General features: G+C 38.1%; 1 protein-coding gene across 1 annotated transcript in view; it reads right to left on the minus strand.

Annotated features, from left to right (window-relative positions):
• Positions 1-301: 301 nt before the first annotated feature.
• LNX2 (ligand of numb-protein X 2) overlaps positions 302-21,433 on the minus strand; it is a 70,185-nt gene continuing 49,053 nt past the window's right edge. The window contains exons 3-10 of the mRNA XM_066369251.1: positions 18,074-18,321; positions 16,715-16,914; positions 15,223-15,591; positions 11,215-11,355; positions 6,639-6,816; positions 3,953-4,184; positions 2,141-2,299; positions 302-456 (exon numbers count right to left, since the gene is read on the minus strand). Coding sequence (XP_066225348.1) covers positions 321-456; positions 2,141-2,299; positions 3,953-4,184; positions 6,639-6,816; positions 11,215-11,355; positions 15,223-15,591; positions 16,715-16,914; positions 18,074-18,321 — 1,663 coding nt within the window. The 3' untranslated portion in view covers positions 302-320. The remainder of the gene's footprint in view (positions 457-2,140; positions 2,300-3,952; positions 4,185-6,638; positions 6,817-11,214; positions 11,356-15,222; positions 15,592-16,714; positions 16,915-18,073; positions 18,322-21,433) is intronic.

The following is a 21,433-nucleotide window of genomic DNA, read 5'->3' on the forward strand; positions in this document are numbered from 1 at the left end:
AGTCAGTGAGAACAAAGAGCCACCAGAAGTCCTCTAGCTAGCTGGCTGGGTCACAGCTTGGGAAGACTTCATTCATTACTATAGGTCACATTCGGAAACCACGGCTCACAGGGTTAAGTGGAAGACTGTTTCCAAGCTGAAAGAAATGTGGCTAACCTGAGGAAAACCACCTAAATAACAAGAGAAGGACAATCTCTGCTGTTTAGGGCCCGGCATGGAGCTGTGTCAGCAGCTCCTAACAAACAGAAACACAATAAAACAAAGGGTTTTCTTTCCAAAACTTGAAAGGAAGATGTCTGACTCAAAAACAATTTGAAGATCTACACCAGGCTGCCAGGCCAGCAAATGACCGTCAGAGTGACTTTGTTCCTCTGCTCCTTCAACATGGGCACTAGTGCGGAGTGGCTCATACCCACAGTTGACAGGCCGTTCACGGCCACGATCATGTCTCCACATCTGGACAAACACAGACAGACAGAAACAGAAAGTCACGATTTTCATGGTATTAAAATCCCTTACCCTGAGATTTGTTTAGCATGAAAATCAGTTTCACTTAACCATTAACTGTCAATGATTAGGGCAGTTACACACCTTGAGAAACATCTGGGGTAATTTTTTAAACCTATGTTTGCTTTCCTTGGCCAATCAAGAACATCCCTGCGTCACCCTCCACTGTTACTGGTGGGTGATTTCAAGGGCAAGAAGATTAATTTTCATGTAAGCATAGGCAAAATATAATATAAATCTTTTATGAATTTTGATCTTTAGTTTATAATATGAATATGCTATCTTATGGTTAGCTACCTCAATTTTTTTTTGGAAACAGATAGAATGCAAATTATAAACTAATTGAGACCCAAATTGGTTAATTTAGCTAAAATAACAGTTAATCCACTTCCCCCTACTCTTTCCTTGTAAAAAAATGCTTTCCATTTTATAAAATAATCTGATAAAACTAATCTGGACCATACCAACCCGATGGACTTTTCACTATATTACTTGATGTCACTTCCTGTTTGCAAACACTGGCTGCGAGGCATGTCATAATAAATGTAACAAAATCCTCCCCCTTCCTTGCCTGCAAGCCTGCATAAACATAGTATTAGGTAGATGAGAGTGCTGTGGAGGAAAATAAAGTAGAGTCATCTAATGAGAGGACTGGACCTGAGTGGGTTGTGTGGCAAAGCTGCTCCGAGCTGGTCATATCACAGTGTATCACATGCAATGACTCAGGTTCAGGCCTATCATTAGATTAGCAAGATCGAGCTGTGAGGGCAAGACAGTCAAGGTAACACTTCAGTCTGGTCAGGGTTACCAATTGTTTTTTCTTTAAAGGGACTGATGGTAAGTAAATATATGGTCTACTGGAAAGTTCTGTCCGGTTTTGGAATAAAACAAAATACAAATTTTTCTTACCGTCAATAAACTTTATTAAATAATATAATTGCCATTATTATTAATGATTTCTTGCCAGCATAAGGGCAATTTGTATATTCCATTTTTGAAAAATGTTTTATCTTTTGATGTGAAAAATTGAACCAGTGCTTCTTTGATATCTTCTTCATTTTTGAATTTTTTGCCCTTCAAAAAATTTTGTAAGGACAAAAACAAGTGATAATCGGAGGTGCTAAGTCCGGGGAATATGGTGGATGCGACAGACATGCTTCTGTAGCATTTCTTCCTTGTTGAAATAAAAATTACAGTGGCGTAAATGAACTTTATCAGTAGCCATAGGTACACTATCGCTTCACACATAAGACTAACGTGAATCAACTTTGTTTTATTATAGTTAATTTGCTACATCAGTATGTATACATTAAATGATAAAAATAGAGAGGCACACATGCGCCAAATAAATGTGCTTACGTGTAGAAACTTGTTGTGATAGAAACGGACAGAACTTTCCGGTAGACCTTATATTTTAGGCTTTGCCAATCATATGGTCCCTGTCATAGCAAATCAACTCTGCCACTGTAGCTCAGAAGCAGTTGACAGGCAACATGTAAATGAATGAGCATGGCCATGTTCCAATAAAACTTTATTTACAAGAACAGATAGTTGCACTTGGAGCTGACCCCTAGTCTAGATTATGTCCATCACAATAAACATGAATCACATCAGTAAATATAACAAGACTCACTTTAATCTTCCATCATAATAAGCAGGAGTTCCCAAGACAATGGTTTTAATGAAGAAAGGCTGATTGGTGTGGTTCTCTTCATATCCACCAACAATACTAAAGCCCCAACTTCCCAAGTAGCTTCTTCGTAAAACTATATCATGACAGCTATGAAGGGAACTATAAACAAACACAAACATCAAATAACAATTACTGGAGGCTCTTACAGCCTGTTTATCTGTTATAACTCCACACATGTCATACTTACCATCGCTGAGAAAATAATGTATTATTTTGACCACCCACTCTCCAGCACAAACATAGTCCTAGGTAGACTCAAGTTTTCTTCACTTTTTTCCCAAGTGAAGACACACACCAGTTTCAGCACACTTGGTTATAAGTTACATACACATCAGAAGTTTGTATAAAACGGTCTGAGCCTCTATTTGCTCACGGCACTGTCAACAGGCTTTCCATCCTGCTCTCCACTGGTGTCTACAAAACCTGCATCTACAAAGTGGTACGAGGCTCTGGCACTGCTATCCCCAACACTCAGATGGAAGAAAATGAGCAGCAGAGTAGATTTCTCCAAAATGTGAGGTCACTATCTCCATCTTTAATCTACAGCAGTTAAAATTTGTTGTTTCCTCTTTCACTTAAAGTGCTTCATTTTAAGAGACTCTAATTGACAACATAGGGAATTCAATCCGGAAAACAGTAATAAAAATCCCCTACTTCAGTTTCGGTGCATGGAACAAAGAGATATGAAGTAGTTAAATTATTTTTGTCATAAAAAAAAATCTCTCTCCACAAGATCCACATACACGGTCCCTCCAGGTCCCTGAGACATGAAATCTATTACAATTATAGGCCTGTTTTTATTAATCAAGAAGACAAGTCAGCAAGTTAGACTATCAACAAATAATCTAATAATCCAATAATATCCTTGCTTCTTGGTTCTTTCTGTGAAGGTACTTTACAAACCATAGAGCACTATACAAATTCTAGTGATTACAAATATATTCCAAATGAAGCTAGACAGCTAGAAATTGGCACATTCTTACTGTTTATTTTTATTTCAAATGAGTAATTTTCACACTTTGTTAAGAGTCAAAATGTTTCATCATAGTTAAGAATCTAAATTGATTTGGAAACGAAGACAGTAACACACTTTCTTCCTCCCTCAACACCAAATTCTGCAACTGTCACCTGGAGGTTCTGAGTGCTTTCAAGGCAGACACCCACCCAATTCAGAAGGCCTTGGCTGGTCAGCCAGTCACGAAGCAGCCGCATCTTCAGAAATGTGGTTAGGAGCAGTTACTCTTAAACACCAATAGCTGGGCTTAAAACTCTTATATCCAATAAAAACTGAGTTTTACACTCTGCCAGTTTAGGAAAGTTAAAAGGATTAACAACAAAGGGCTTTCAGAAAGCCTTCTGGGATAGAACAAGGCCCCACGCTTTGACCCCATGCACATGAAGGTTAAGCATGTATCAGAATGAACATTGACAATGACAGCTTTCCTGAGCAAGAGACTGAATGTCCATCCATTCTCGTAATTTGCTCACCTATGAGCCTGAACAGAAATGAAATGGACAGATGGCTTTATTCACTCGTATAAACAAATGTCTTTTTTAGCTTAGTTCTTATTATTAAAGTTACCTTTTAAATATAATAATGTAAGAAAATTTCCCATTTCCTTTTGTAACTGATGTTGTTACTTTGATCTAACCAAAGCCTCCCCCCCTTTAGTGAGTAACTTTATGGGGTTACATACAAATAAAGGTTATAATTATGATTATTTCATAAAACAACAAAAGAGCTGTCAATACCTTGGAAGCCCAAGCCACATGACCCACGACGGAGACCAACTGGCATCATACTCGTTCTCACTGAAAGTGCTGGGCTGCTCTGCGGTGGCCGGGGCGGGCTCCTCAACTATCTGGACCTCAAGTGCTTTAAGGACAACAGCAGGGGATGCAGCGCTGGCTTTCAGCATAGCAACAGCCTCACTGTGACTTAAATTGGTCAAATCAATGCCATTGATATTCAACAAAACATCACCTGTTCAAATGATGAGACAAAAAAAATGAGCTCAGCTACCAAGTGATTATTTCCCTGTCAATTCCCCTATTGGTAAACAAGTCAACAAAAGTTAGTTTTATTGAGTCAGATGAGATAAGGTAAAAGACCATTTTTACTTCTCTGTAATTTCTATAACACTGAGAAAAAATCCAATTCATGAAAAACATTCCAAAACCATTCAAAAATTTAAACTAATTTCAGAGTACCGGTATATAGGAAAATGCGTGGTCTGAGGCACCACGGTTTAACGGGAGGCCCAATCCCTCAGCCTAGCTGGGTACAGGCCCTGTCACATTCACTTCTCTTCTCTGAGTTTCTGAGGTTTCTACTGTTCTTTCCAACTCAAAAATTATTTTATATTTTGCACTTAGAAATGAAATTTCACATTCTATTTTATATTTCCATAGTGTATACATAATGACAGCCCCCCAGAGTTCACTTAATACAAACATATCAGAATATGTAAAGAGGATATCCCTGGGCCTAGACAAATAAATGAAACTTGTGATTTGAACATGTCTTGCTTGAGGAAGAAAAAAAGTTTTTGTTCCTCTGTCAAGTAATATCATAAAATGGGCAATGAGGATTAATAAAAGGTTAGGAAGGAAAGGATTACTTCTGTAGGAGGCATTTATACCAAGAAACCTCCTTTCCCAAATCATCCTTTATTTTTCAGATGTTAAAGCAAAACATTCTCACTGTAGAAAATTCAGAAAACAGTAACAAGAAGGAAATAAAATTACCTCTAATTCTTTAACTGCACAAATAACTTAAAGAAAATAGCAGCCTTATTAAGATATTACTCATATAATATTCAATTCATTCATTTAAAATGACAATTTGTTTTAGTAGTATAGTCACAGAGCTGTACAACCATCACACATCCTATTAAGATCAATTCCCCCCACAAAAAACACACCCATTAGCAGTTACTTCCCTACCCCTCCAGCCTTAAGTAATCACTAATCTACTTTCTATCGCTAGGAGATCTTCCAGTTCTGAGCATATCATACAAATGGAGCCACACCTGGTCTTTTGTGACTGGCTTCTTTCTGTAGGCATAATGATGTCATGATTCAATTATATTGTAGCTTGTGTCAATGCTTCATTCCTTTTTATAGCCAAATAGTATTCCATTGTATAGATATACCACCTTATGTGAATCAATTCATTAACTGATAGACATTTGGGTTGTTGCCGCTTTTTGGCTGTTATAAAAAATACTGCTACAAAACTTCATGTACAAGTTTTTTTGTGACCATACGTTTCCATTTCTTCAGGAACAGAATTGCTAGATCATATAGTAACACCACACTTAATATTTTTAAGGAACTGCTGAACTGTTTTCCAAAAACAGGTGTACCATTTAACATTCCTGCTGGCAGTGTAAGAGTTTCAATTTCTTCACATCCTTGCCAATGTTTGTTACAGCTTGTCTTTTTTATTATATTCATCCTTCTGGGTGTGTAGTGGTTTTGATTTACATTTCCCTAATAACCAATGACATTGAGCATCTTTTCCTGTGATTACTGGCCATTTGCATAATTCCTTTGGAGTAATGTCTATTCAGATACTTTGACCATTATTTCAGTTGGGTTATTTACTTTTTATTTATTGATTTGTAAGAGCTCTTTCTGTACTAGATACAAGTTTTTCACTGGATATACAATTTACAAACATTTTCCATTCTGTGGGTTATCTTTTTAATTTCTTGGGGAAGGGTGTCCTTCATCAAATTTGTAATTCTGATGAAGTCCAGTGCATCTATTTTGTTTTTGTTGCTTGTCTCTTTGGTGTCATAGCTAAGAAAATCATTGCCTACCAAAGTCACAAGTATTTATACTTATGTTTTTCTCTGGACATTGTAGATCTTATATTTAGGTCTTGGATTCATAATAAGTTAATTCTTGTATGTTGTGTGAGGTAGGAATCCAACCTCATTCTCAGAAAAAGAGCTTTTAAGACTCACTTTTCCACATAAGTAAACCAAGTGTATGAAGAATGCTGTTTTTACCACTACCACCCCCATGTATACAATCACACAGTACTGTTGCAGAATGTGAACTTATTAATGTGTTAATCCCTAAGCCCACTACCTTTTAAATTCTGTCTTCTGCTCCACCTCCTCTGTGAGCCCCTCCCACTTTAAACAACATATGAATTTTGGAGGTGGTCCTTCAGAGACTATAATGTGGAAAACAAATCTCTTAAGAGTCCTTCCAACGTAAAATAAACCAACAGTCTACATGATTGTTAGAAAATGCCAAGCTTCCACAATTTCCTTTTACATTAGGCATTTATGCTTATATATGTAAGGGAAATTTTAAAGAATAAAAAAAGTCACAGGTTAAAGAAAAGTTTGTACACATTCTTTAGGTACAGAGTTCAATTCAAGGAGACGAAGTGGTGCAGTAGCTCAAAAGCCCATCTTACCTCTCTTGATTCTACCGTCGCGTGCAAGGCAGCCGTGAGGCGGCACGCTGGTCACAAAAATGGGCAGCTCACCGCTCTTACTTCCCCTGCCCCCAGCTACTGTCATTCCAAGGGACTCGTGTGGTTCCTTCTTTACAGTAATATGTTTTTCTTGGCATGTAACACACTGGGTAAGATCCTAAATCACGAAAGGAAAAATTTATTGAACATATTCACTAGAATGAGTAATACACAGCAAGGACAGCTTAGACTAATATAAAAACTTATGTGGCAACTAGACATCATTTTTTTATCACTTACTCTAGAACTGAAAGTTATACACAGTTCTGCATAGGTACAAACACTACACTGATCACTGTGGATTGCAGTGTCTAACTTCAGACTACCATCTTTTCATTGACTATTCATAGAACTAGAACAATGCAGAACTGCTGCAGTGTGGAGGTTACAGTAAAAGCAGCACACTATTTGTACAGTTTACCTACAAATAAACTCCAATATATGGTCAATTCTAGAAAAATAATAATACTTCTATAAAAGTAAATAATATTCTGAAGATGAGCCACTGAACTTTTCTTCTATCTTCCTCCCTCCCTCTTAGAAAGAAAAGTCAGGGCAGTACTAACATAAAATATGGATTTTGCCAACTGCTAGAAACAAGCTACCTACCCTCTGACTCTTACTGATGAGCACCTGACAGTCATGAAGTGAGTGTAAATCTACCTTCAAAACCTTCATGGAAAGCTAAAAGGATATGAGATAACGGAATTTTTGAAGTTAATGACAGGGGAGTTCCCACCAAACTATATCCTCAAAGGAAAGCTATTTTTAGTGACATCTCTTGTTACTATTGTTACTGAGATACTCCAGGAAGTAGGAAAATAACTTAAAACATCACTTTCTTTTTCTGATTAAAATACAATAAAAAGCAAGGTGTACATATGTGATGTTAACATTGAAATAACAATAGCAGCATCGGCTTGGTGTGTGAAGAAGTCCCGGGTTCAATTCCTGGCCAGGGCACACAGGAGAAGCGCTCATCTGCTTCTCCACCCCTCCCCCTCTCCTTTCTCTCTCTCTCTCTTCCCCTCCTGCAGCCGAGGCTCCATTGGAGTAAAGTTTGCCCGGGCGCTAAGGATAGCTCCATGGCCTCTGCCTCAGGTCCTAGAATGGCTCCGGTTGCAATGGAGCAATGCCCCAGATGGGCAGAGCATCGCCCCGTAGTAGGCTTGCTGGGTGGATCCTGGTAGGTGCATGCAGGAGTCTGTCTTTCTGCCTCCCCGCTTCTCACTTCAGAAAAATAAAAAAACAAATAAAAAACAAACAAAAAAACAAAGAATCAATAGCTTTTATTGAGGGCTTACTATGTGTAAAGCTAATGGCTTTATATGCATTATTTCATTTCCTCTTCAGTGTCCCCAAAAGTAAATACTATTATTGGCCCCATTTACAGATGAGGAAACAACTTTAGAGAGGTTATGTAACTTGCCTGAAATCATACAATTGTAAGTGACTGCAGTGGAATCTGAACTAATGTGTGTTCACAGGTTTTGTGTATGTATGTCAGTACGATGCACTATGCTCATCTCCTGTTTCTATGTATGAACCGCACCATATGGGCACTAGCCCTTACATGTTAAGAGTGGAAAACAAGGTCTCAAAAGGTTTTTAACACTTAACAACTATAAGAGACTGATAATTATATTAATGTTACTAACAATATCAACTATGAAAATACATGAATTATATTTACAGAATTAGAACATTTCCTTTACTGGCAATAAATGCAACAGCTGACACATACATACCTATTTGATAACCTAGTCATGGGATTCCAGGCCATGTGCCCTTCTCTGGCCTGGAATTCCTGCACTCCTGAAATATTATCATGGAAACTATTTATAATAACAGCAAAGCTTCCTAGAAAATGTTATGACCTAGTAGAAAATTTGCAAATGTCTTAAGGCAGTCTCCTATCAAAAGGTATGAAATATATGTTAATATCCTTCAAAATTGGGCAAAACCATTTTATTATGAAGACAGGTCGTGTAAACTCAGCCTTGAGTGTATTTACTTAAGTGTTTCAGCTTCAGGTATTTTATCAGTTAAGGATGGTGATTTTATTCCTCTGAAGGTTGAGATGTATTTATTTTTTCCCACCGGAACCAAACTTACTTCAGTGATTGTACTCAGTAAGCTTCAAGGAACCTTCTCAGCGTCCATCACCTTATGCACGTTTATCCAAGCCGATACTTAGAAGCTTGATAGTAGATTAATGTATACTCTAAATTTTAACAATTATAATCACCTAAACAGGTTGTTTTGGTAAATTTCTGTGTTTGCTTTCCGTAGGAGACCTTTATTTTTCTAAATCAGGATTTGACATAACAAATGCAAGAGCTAAATTAACACTTAAAAGTACTGTACATGTATTTTTTTTATTTTAAAAAGATTTTATTTGTTGATTTTATGGGGGGAGGGGAATGAGAACTATTATCTCATAGGTGCTTCACTTTAGTTGTTCATTGCTTGCTTGTTGCTTATTGTATGTGCCCTGACTAGCAAGCCCAGGGTTTCAAACAGGTGACACTTTGGTGTTCCAGGTTGACTCTTTATCCACTGCGCCACCAGTCCAGGCTTTTTTTTTAAAGATTTTATTTATTGAAAAAGTACACTTGATGTGGTTATTCCAACTAACTAGGTCTGCAGAGTTCTTAGAATAAAAATAAATTCAGCACTGCTATTGAAATCAATGTCACATAAAATGAAAGAGAAGAAGAGTTAGTGCAGTAAAAAGGGAATACATGTGCCCCAAACAGACAAAATGAAGTGAGCAAAGTTATCTCTGTGAATGCTGAAATGATTAAATACAGTTTTAAAAATTGTCTTATGTCTTGCCCTGGTTGGCTCAGCGGTAGAGTTTTGGCCTGGTGTGTGGAAGTCCAGGGTTCAATTCCTGGTCAGGGCACACATGAGAAGCATCATCTGCTTCTCTACCCTTCCCCTTCTCCTTTTTCTCTCTTCCCCTCTCACAGCCATGCTTGAATAGTTCAAGCAAGTTGGCCCTGGGCACTGAGGATGGCTTCATGTCCTCGCCTCAGGTGCTAAAATAGCTCAGTTGCTGAGCAACAAAGCAATGGCTCCAGACGGGCAGAGCAATATCCTGTAGAGGGCTTGCTGGATGAATCCTGGTCAGGGTGCATGCAGGAGTTCGTCTCTCTGCCTCCCTGACTCTCATGTAATAAAAAAAGAAAATTATCTTATGTGTTAAAATTATAATGTTATAACACACCCATATCTCAAATTATTGTAGAATTCAATGATATTAAAGATTCAATAATCCACTTTTGGCTTATACTACAATTATTTCAGAATATATATCTTGTAAAGTAAGGACAAGCTATCTGAAACAACTCCTATTGAACATTCCTATTCAAAACACTAACTCCTTTTTTCTAGTCATCATTATGAAGGTAAAATGATAGGTTTCCCTCAAATATTTTGGTTTTTGTTCAGAAATGACAAAAAAGTTACGATTTCATTTAAGTATTAACTAAACCGAAGACCAGTGACAAGTCTGTACTTAAGCTCAGAAAACCCGATAAACCTGACACACCAAAAGTTCCTGTGTCTCAGGCAATGCTTTCTATGGTACCCGTGACATTCCACAGGCAATTACTTTCTCAAATACAGTACTTACATTAAGAAGCCATGTTAGCAGTTAGGAAATGGCTATGGTTTTTAAGCAGATCAATGAATAAGTTTTGTTTGATAAAGAATTTAATTGTGCATAAGGAAAGTGACTTTGGAAGCTCTCACTTAGCTTTAATTTTCACATAGTTGGGAGAACATCACTGTTAAAAAATCTGGCCTAACAGAAGTTGAGTTCAAGTGAAGGATCAAATGAAGTAAATAATACCAAAAAATGCAGTAAAGTAGCACCCTTTTTTGCTTTCTGCAGCTAAAGTTAGAGAGTTCTCAGTACAGATACACATGTTCTAGGAATATATTACAGTACCAGTGAAATATTAAAGAAGCTTGCCTGGGTAGAAATGCTCAACATATGAGAATTTTAAATAATTTAGGGTAGTATTCCTATAAACTATAATATAAAAAGAAATGTGCTATACTAGTAACTAACAACATGTATGATTTGTACTTTAATAATCACATATCTAACTCTGTTGTTGTGGGCAAGCTGCTCAATTGCTAAGTACAGACTTGTCCATCATGGTCTTCATTTTGCTTTTTCAATCAGACAGCCGACTGTTGCATTCAAATGAGCAACCTAAGGTCGTGCCCACTTTCAAGCAGGTCTAAACAAACAGAAAATATTTTCTGAAAGATCAGATAATTCTCGTCAGTCACCTGGCAGAGGGCCCTTCTCTAGGACACCATCTCCACCGCCTGAGGAACTGAGACAACACCGTCACTCTCCCAGTCAGCAAACACGCACGTTTCACATTGACATCCATGTTCACCTTCTCCAACAGAACAGCCCTCATTTAAATTTTACCAGCTTCTAATGGTGAACCTTTGAGGTAAGTAAACTAAATCACACAAACCAGAGCCTCACCTTGTGTGAGCTGGGTCTGCCGTAGTACAGTGGTTGTACGTGGGGCTGGCTGTTGCTCTGTGGCCCTGCCTCCCGGACAGTGCTCCCAGGCTGGGGCTTCCCTGGTCTAGCAACTGTTAAATTCACCTTTTCTCCGCTCGCCTGGAGAAAACACACATGCATTACCAACAGTCACTAATAATACTTTGTGCCATAAAAATTATAGGCAGTATAATTTCCAATGCACTTATAGTTTACACTGCCTTGCCTGGGTAGTGACTGCAAGCACCTGGTGGTGGGGAGAAAGGAGGTTCATTTCATGAGTTAATATTTTAAAACTTCTGCAGCTGAACACACCCCCCCCCCCCAGCTCTTACACATGCCTTCTCCACCCTACCTCCAAAGTAACAAGGCAAATGGTAAAACTACCTGTGTTCTCATCTCCCCTTGAATTCTGGAAGGGTAACTTTAAAGAATCTTTTTTAAAAAATTTTTTATTTATTCATTTTTGAGAGAGAGAGAGAAAGAGAGAGAGAAGGGGGAGGAGCAGGAAGCATCAACTCCAATATGTGCCTTGACCAGGCAAGCCCAGGGTTTCAAACCAGCAACCTCAGCATTTCAGGTCAATGCTTTATCTATTGTGCCACCACAGGTCAGGCAAAGTAAAAATTACTTCTTTGGCCCTTCAATATTGGCCTTGGAATTGAAAGGGAGATAGCAAAGAAAAAAAATAGAAGGAACTGAGTCAAAATTTGATTAAGACACATTGTGACCTTTAAAATAAATTTTGTAGCGGCTACTTTGGAAGCAATAATCAATGAAACCATGCGCAGCTCTGTTTCTGCTTCAGACAGGTTTGAGTTAAAACAGAGTATCAGCTTCAACAGTCCTGAAAAGAATGATGACGGAAAATAAGTAGTAACCAATGCTAAGACCCTACTGAAAATCATTTTCTTTTTTTGTGACTGTGACAGAGAGACAAAGAGAGGAATAGGGACAGACAGGAAGGGACAGAGATGAGAAGCATCAATTCTTCATTGAGGAACCTTAGTTGTTCACTGATTGCTTTCTCATATGTGCCTTCACGGGAGGAGGGAGGATACTGCAGCAGAGCAAGTGACCCCTTACTCAAGCCAGCAACCTTGGGCTTTAAGCCAGCCACTTTCGAGCTCAAGTGAGTGACCATGGGGTCATGTCTATGATCCCATGCTCAAGCCAGAGACCCTGTGCTCAAGCTGAATGAGACCACCCTCAAGTCGGTGACCTTGGGGTTTTGAACCTGGGTTCTCTGTGTCCCAGTCCAACACTCTATCCACTGAGTCACCACCTGGTCAAGTGAAAATAATTTTCTTATTCAAGTATTTTATTAAACTAAATAGTTTCAGACAAGTTTTATTTATTTATTTATTTATTTATTTGGTCACACAGTGTGAACGAACCATGAAGACGCTCCCTCTGTGGCTTTATTTCAATAAACAGGATCATTTTCATTCTGCCAAAAACATAACTACCAAATAATTCAAAATCTATATTTCAATTTTACTAGAAAACCCGTTTATGCAAACCTTAAACAGAAACACACATTAATCTTCTCAGATTGCTTAAAAGACAAAATTCACTGCATGTAATGAAAGTGGGCACCTAGGCTTTAAATGACAAACCTACATTTGTGTTTCGACTAACTTTAAACAGACTGCACATTTTATACTCTGGGTTTCAAACACAGCAAAAGAGTTGTGTTAAAGTCATGATTTTTAAAATACAGGATGCCCAAATGACAACACCTATAATTCATAAGTAAGTAGCATGCCTCACTGCTGGGAGTAGAAATGGGTATGATCAGACTCTGGGGGGGAAGTTCAGTAATATGTCTTAAACTTGGAAACAAAACTTAAGTTAAAAAATACAACATGCCTACTAAACAGCTATTAAGAATTATGATGTGAATCTACATTTATTTTCAAGGTAAGAAGTCCACAACATGCCATTGATGTAAAGAAAAAGGTGCAAACTTGTAATTTACAAGATGAGTGCATGCGCTAAATACCTGTGTAAATATGGACCCATTCATCTGTGGACATCCACACACAAAGTATTTGTAATGATGTGCTCTAAAACATAAACATTGACATCTTAGGGCAGTGGTCCCCAACCTTTTTTGGGCCACAGACCAGTTTAATGTCAGAAAATATTTTCATGGACCGGTCTTTAGGGTGGGATGGATAAATGTATCATATGACTGAGACAGTGTCAAGAGTGAGTCTTAGACGGATGTAACAGAGGGAATCTGGTCATTTTTAAAAAATAAAACATTGTTCAGACTTAAATATAAATCAAACGAAAATAATGTAAGTTATTTATTCTTTCTCTGCAGACCGGTACCAAAATGGCCCACGGACCGATACCGGTCCGTGGCCCGAGGGTTGGGGACCACTGTCTTAGGGTGTTTAGATTGAATGTGATTTTAACTTCCTTCTTTATTTTCTGATTTTGTCTTTATGATTCTCTTTTGAGACATGGAATACATATTTTTATAGTTTCCCAAACAATAAAAGACTTATTTTTTTCATAAACTTAAACTGAGTAGTAAAAAAGTTAAAAAAAAAAAACAAAAACTTACACTGAGCAACTTCAGTTTTCTATAGCTTGGGGAAAATATGATGCAACTATTTATCTGGACTACAAGAATTCAAATATACAGTAGATTATCATGAAAATTTTTCAATATATATATTTTTTTACCTATATATCTTCATTTCCCCCATTTTGGTTAGGAAATTAGTGACGACCATTGTTTTGGGAATCACAGTATTTTAACGCTGCCTGATATATGTACATATATATATATAGTCGATCTATTTCTATCTTACCCATCTGACTTCCTACTTTATAAAGTCCACTCAGCTCTCCTATTTCCTTTAACAAATCACACAGTGGGATCAAGTTCCTTCTTTTCTTTGCCCACCCTGATCCTTACATGATGGACTTGTTCTCACTGGTATAGCAGCTGGATGGTATCCACAGGTAACAGTCCAAATGCTTGCTCTGATTTCAAGAAATTTCAAGGCATCCAATTTCTTCAAATCTCAAATCTATGAACTGAGAGCAATAACTAATCTCCCTTCAATGCAATCATAGCTGTATATGTGTTTCCAGAAGGCTACCCTGAACCACAGTTGAAAAAAGGAGTAAGTTAAAGAGGATTGAGACTTGAGTTTTCTTATAGTCTCAAATTTTCATTGTTATTTGATTCTGTGTAGTATACACATTTTTAGTGACCATCAACCTACCTTAATTTCTGATGCTCAATTATATTAATACTTGGTTTTCTTTGTAGTGTTTTGTTGTACCTACTTTAAATAAAGAGACATTTTTGTTTTACCCTGACCTCTGCAGGTTAAATGCCATGGCATGTTGCAGACCCTGAAATCTTCTCTGACGGTTTTCTCATTTTTTTAATGCTACTATTGAAAACATGGTTTTTCTATAATAATAACTATCCTTACTTTTTTCACAGGGCTACTATGAGGAGAAATGTGTTTGCAATGCTTTAAATTCCTTAAAAGAAAAAAAGCATTATAGAGATGAGTTATTACTAATAAAAAAAGACTTTCCCTCTATTTTTATGGATCCGGAAGTGAAAAAGGAAAGCTAAGAGACCAGATAAGTCACAACCTTGACAATCACAGCTCCTTTGAGCCTCACTTTTCTCACTCATTCACTGTGGACAACATCGTCTGTTATGTCTGGTACTAGAGGAAGCCCAGGGAGCAAACAAGAAATGCATGTAAAACTTTAGAGACTTTATAAATAGCCAGCCTAGAAGTACATGGAACACAGTATTTAGGAAAGATTCTATCTCTACTGAAGTTATTCTTCTATGGATTTTGAAGAATTTAAATTGCCATGCTTGAGTTTTCCAATAAAATATCAAATATACTTTAGATTCTTTTATTATCAGGCAGTAAAAACAAATATTGATCTATGGTAACAAAGGCCAAGCATCTGGAACGCATGTCTTGAGTTTACCTGGATGATCTGGGCGGCGAGCTCAGGAGTCCCGTGCTTCAGGTCGTGCCCATTGATGGCAAGCACGCGATCATTGCTGTTGAGCCTCCCATCCTGTGCAGCAAGCCCCCCTTCCAACAGGTCAAGAATAAAAACTCCTGGCTCATCTGTCCTTCGTACAAGCTTGATGCCGAGCTGTTCACCAGAGTCCCGTTTATGAAGAACTACATGAAAAATCTCTTCTCGCAGACAGTTCCCATCAGAATGGCTGTACGCTCGGTTACCAAAGCGTCTCTCTCGAAGCACAGTGAGCTGCAGGGTACTGCAGGGCTGAGAAAGGACAGCTCTGGCATAGTTGTGGGACACATTGCTAATGTCATAGTTGTTGACCTAGAAAATATAACCAGAGTGTGACAATCTTTCTCCCCCAATTTGTAGAAATAACACTCCCCAAGGAAACGAACAATGTGAAAGATATAGAGTGTGTCTGTAAAGTCATGGTGCACTTTTGACCGGTCACAGGAAAGCAACAAAAGACAATAGAAATGTGAAATCTGCACCAAATAAAAAGAAAACCCTCCCAGTTTCTGTAGGATGTGGCAGCATGTGCGCATGCGCAGATGATGATGTAACACCGTGTATACAGTGGAGTAGCCCACGGCCATGCCAGTCGAGATGTGGACAGTACAGAGGAAAGTTCAGTGTGTTCTGTGGCTCGCTAAATTTGAATCCGTGACCAAAGTGCAACATGAATATCGGCGCATTTATAACGAAGCGCCACCACATAGGAATAACATTACTCGGTTGGATAAGTAATTGCAAGGAAGCTGGCAGTTTGGTGGAGAAACCCCGTTCTGGTAGGCCATCAGTCAGTGACAAGTCCGTAGAGGCTATACGGGATAGCTACCTAAGGAGCCCTAAAAAATCTGTGCGTGAGCCCACATCGAACTGCACTGAATAGGTATGAAACTGGGAGAGTTTTCCTTTTATTTGGTGCAGATTTCACATTCCTATCATCTTTTGTTGCTTTCCTGTGACCGGTCAAAAGTGCACCATGACTTTATGGACACACTGTACAAACATCATTTACAAAGATATCCACTTTAAAGACATTTCAAAGTACAGCGCTCCTAAAAGAAACTCACAATAATTATCATTACATAGAGAACAGTAGTTAGGATCACAGAGTTAATGACAGTCTTGAAGTAGCATCCTTGGTCCTGCCATGTACGTAATAGCTGCTAGGTGACTGCGGACAATTACAGACCATGTTTGAGTGTGTTTCCTTGTGTGTAAAATGCATCATACATGTGAGATTGAAATTAAGGTAAAAAGAAAAATATACGCTCATGTGTGTGGGGAAACAGGAGAAATTACAAAATTCTAATCTGTTTTACATACAAAAACAGCATAACTACCTTTATACAATTCAGGTTCCACAGTACCACAATTTTCCAAGTTTTAAATTAATGAATAAGAATAAAAGGGTACAAATAACAATTAAAATTGATACCTGAAGAATCTGGTCTCCAGCAAGGAGTCTTCCATCTCTGGCGATGATCCCGTCACGATAAACTTCTTGGATAACAATGTTAATCAGTGGTGTTTCATTGCCACCCACAATGCTAATTCCTAACTGAATATAAGGATTAGAACGGTGAATTTCTATCGTGGTAATTTCGCCTTCTGGTAAGTTAGGTGGTTGTTGTGTGGCTGTTGAGTTAGAAATAACAGAGAAAAACAGATGGAAAGAAAACAAATGTTTTATATTTTGATGCTCTTCAGGTAAATAATTCATTTTATGTTAATAGACGATTAATAACAATACCACTGGATAAGAAAAACAGAATTATCAAAAATATTTACATGTTAAGTAAGATGATCTAAACATTTCCTCTTCCAAAGGTAATCAGTATATAACCAACAAATAGCTATTATGTATCAGATCACTAGGGAAGACACAATGATCTGATTAAGAAATTGCAAAAGGATGAGCTAACTGATGAGAAATTCTGACCATTAAATAATTATAAACAGTACAAATTAGTATAAAGAAAAGACTAACTCTGTGGTATGTAATCACCATAGATGTTGAGAGAGTTATCATGTCAGCTCTAAGAGACACGGTTTTAAGCCTTAGGAAAAGAAAAAAAGTGATAGCTGTGGCAGGGAAAATTGAAAATGTTTAGTACAATTCGGAATTTGTAAAATAAAATATATTTAAAAGTAAATATGTAGAACCAACTACCGAGATATGCCCAAGATCTAGGACTACAGGCCTGCTGGTTCCCAGAGGGCTGCAGAGTTGGAACAGTGGCTGCCAAGGGCAACTGACACAGCTGGCCTTATAGACAGACACACATCCGGCCATTTCTTGACAGCCTGAGCTTGACTAATTAACCTCTCAAGACTCAGATTCTCAGCATTAAAAAAAAAAATCTCATAATACTGTTACAAGCTTTTAATCAGTTAACTTATATAAAGTGCTGGGCACAGAGCCTGACAGAGTAAGCATTTAATCTGAGGCATGATTTTTGTCATTCTCCATGTTATTTAGTCAAGAAGCAACAAACTTCTAAACATACAAGCAAATAAGAAGCAGCATGTTAATGATAGTGACCTCATGAACTACAACAGAAGAGGATCGGGAAGGAGAGCCTTCTTCCAAGGTGAGGTTCATGTTGTTTCTAAAATGCCAACTGTTAGAATTATAGATTTAAAAGGGTGACTTTTGTGTTATGTGAATTATATCTCAATAAAATTATTTTTTTAAAGAGGAAAAATGCAAGTTGGGAAAATCATAGGGAGCAATTGGAAACAAATATCTGATTTGCAAACATGAAAACCAAAAAAAAAGGTGAATAGCACATACTTTCAGCAATGGTGCTCTCCTCAAAGGCAGGGTTGTCCAGGCCAGGCTCCTCAGTCCAGGCAGGAAGAGAGGCTGAGGTCAGGTTCTGCTCGCTGGGCCCTGTGCCTGTCCCTGAGCAGTCTGTTTCGGGTGATAGGGTACCTGGGAGATCTATTATAGTGGTTCCATTTTCGTTCTCAATCTCTGCCTGAGTTTTACTGGTTTTCTTCCTTTCTAGGGCAACTCTCCGATGAGAAGCTCCAGGACATCTAGGGAGAGAGCATCAGGTGGTTTCCAGATTATTTGAAAGGGAAGAGAAATGATTAACAGCTGTACCACATCAAAAGAATGGCAGTGGCTTCTATGCACAGAGAATTGAAAGGTACCCACAGAAGTTCATAATTCCAGTTGAACGAAGTTCTTAACTTGCCACATAGCAAATTCAAAACAAGGCATCGGCATAAACAATGGTTGGTACATATCTCAATACGTCAAAAAAATTTGTATTCAAATATATACTAATAGTACCAGAAACATACACCAGTCCTCATAGTTGTCTCTATAACTGAGGAATTATTCTGAAATTCTGATTACAACCCTTTTTACAGGTTAAATGGCTTAGCCACAGGAGTGGAAATCAGCAGTCTTCTTCCTCAACAAGGCCTTAAGTGTCAACACGCCCCCCACTCTTGCAGCCAGTGCTATGCATTTACTCATTAGTGGACAGTATTACATTTAAAGCTTTACCACTTGCAGGAAAGCACAGCAAAGGCTTTATCATAGACATAGAAACAAAAACAAAACAAAACAAAAAACATTATCTCCCAGTTTGTAAAAGAAGAATTGCAATAAGGGAGTTACAGATAAGCTGTGTAAGTTAAAAATACATTCCACGTACTTGGGAAAATTACATAAGCACCAAGAAATAAGAATTGTTACTTGCTTATTTCTACTTATTTAATCAAACCAAAGGGCAGATTGCTGCTTGTTTAAACATTTAAATAAAGTTTTACACAGATTTTAGGAACGCCTTTTCAGAGCCCTGGCTGGACAGCATGACTGACGCCCAGTTTGCAGAGTGGGAGCCAGAACGGCGATCAGCGGTGCAGCCGCAGACACATTTCCCAAGTCCAACACAACTCGGACGCCGCGCACTCTCAAGGTACAGAAAGGCAACAGTTTTATGTCTAGGGTTGTAGATCTTCATCTAATGACAATATTTTTAACACGGTAAAATTTCGATAAAAAGTAAGTATTGGATTAAATTCAATTAAAATGGAAAGCTATCCCTTAACTGTAATAGCAATACATTTTCCCTCATTAACTAAAGATGTAAGTCTTGAATTTCAAGTTCTTAAAAGGATCATTATGAAGTTTCTTCACTAACTTTCTCTCACTACTGATGTTCTCTTCTCCTTGTTAAGAAGGGGACACCTGACTTCCCTTATTGCATTGTTGTGCAGCATTCCAGGGAATGTTCCTACAATGACCTGACATAATTTTGAAAATTATATCACTGAAACATTACTTTTGTAAGTAGATTTAATTAAAAATGCATTTTAAAAATTATTCAGCAAAAAACTTGAGACAAAAACTAGATCATAAAAAATATTTGTGATTAAACAGGTTAAGATTTAATTCCCAAAGTATATATCATACATAAATATATACATGCATAATAGCTGGTCTTCAACGGAAAACATGGACTAGAAACAGGAAATACAAACAGAATGTGACCTGAGAATTAGACTAGCTAACAACAGAGAATCCTACAAACTAAGTAACTACAAAACCTACCTGATAGCTGTTAAACATGCAAAAATAAATTAAAAAAAAAAATAGTTGTTAGAGAGGTAAAGAAACAGGTATAAATTCCTAATGGGACAGCAAATTGCTAAAGGATCTAAATAAAGATACTTTAAAATGATATGTGAAAAATGAAAGAATGGTCTTCGCCAGCATTGGAGGGAGATTATAGAGAGGACCATTGGGAAGACCAACATTTAAGGAAGATGAACCAGCTAGGTAGACTGAGATAGAACAACTACATAAGGGGAGACTATGAGAGGGAGACTTTAACATAATCAAGAGAGAGAAGAGTGTCACCAAAGATAGTGACCAATAACGCAAATGCCATACAAGGGGCAAATAAGATAAGGACCAAAAAGCACTTGTTTAAGTAATGAAAAGGTCATGGTGACCTTAAAGAACACTTGTGATGATGAGGGCAAAAGCACAAACTGTAATACCAGCATTCCTGCTACCACAATACAAGTATCTACAAAAACTGCACACTAAGAACTACAGGGCTGAAGGGAGTAAGATGACTGGGGCAGACCCTTCAAAACTTGGGCATCTGAGAATGGGAATGGCTGCCAATGGCGATGAGGTTTCTCTTTGGGGTTTTAAAAATGTTCTAAAAATTAGATTTAATGATAGCTGCATATTTCTGTGAATATACTAAAAATCACTAAATTGTACATTTTAAGAACAGGTCAATTTTTAAAATGTGGAGAGGATATGAACAGACGCTTCCCTAAGAGGGCATACTAATGGCCAATAGATATATAGAAAGATGCTCATCTTCACTAGCTATTAGGGAAATGCAAATCAAAACTACAATGAGATACCACCTCACACCTGTTAGATTAGCTGTTATCAACAAGACAGGTAATAACAAGTGTTGGAGAGGCTGTGGAGAAAAAGAAACCCTCATTCACTGCTGGTGGGAATGCAAATTAGTACCACCATTATGGAAGAAAGTATGGTGGTTCCTCAAAACACTAAGAATAGAACTACCATATGACCCAGCAATCCCTCTACTGTATATCTACCCCAAAATTCAAAAACATTGGTACACAAAGACACATGAACTCCATGTTCATTCATCACAGTATTATTGTCAGTGGCTAAGACATGGAAACAACCAGTGTCCCTCAATAGAGAATGGACAAAGAAGATGTGGTACATATATACAATGAAATTCTACTCAGCCATAAGAAATGATGACATATTGCCATTTATGACAATGTGGATGGACCTTGAGAACATTATCCTGAGTGAAATAACTAAATCAGAGAAGTTAAGAACTGTAAGATTTCATGGCCCTGGCCGGTTGGCTCAGTGGTAGAGCGTCGGCCTGGCGTGCAGGAGTCCCGGGTTCGATTCCCGGCCAGGGCACACAGGAAAAGCGCCCATTAGCTTCTCCATCCCTCCCCCTCTCCTTCCTCTCTGTCTCTCTCTTCCCCTCCCGCAGCCAAGGCTCCATTGGAGCAAAGTTTGCCCGGGCACTGAGGATGGCTTTGTGGCCTCTGCCTCAGGCGCTAGAATGGCTCTGATTGTGGCAGAGCTACGCCCCAGATGGGCAGAGCATCGCCCCCT

This window comes from Saccopteryx leptura, chromosome 2 (genome assembly GCF_036850995.1).
Source record: "Saccopteryx leptura isolate mSacLep1 chromosome 2, mSacLep1_pri_phased_curated, whole genome shotgun sequence".
NCBI classification, from domain to species: domain Eukaryota; kingdom Metazoa; phylum Chordata; class Mammalia; order Chiroptera; family Emballonuridae; genus Saccopteryx; species Saccopteryx leptura.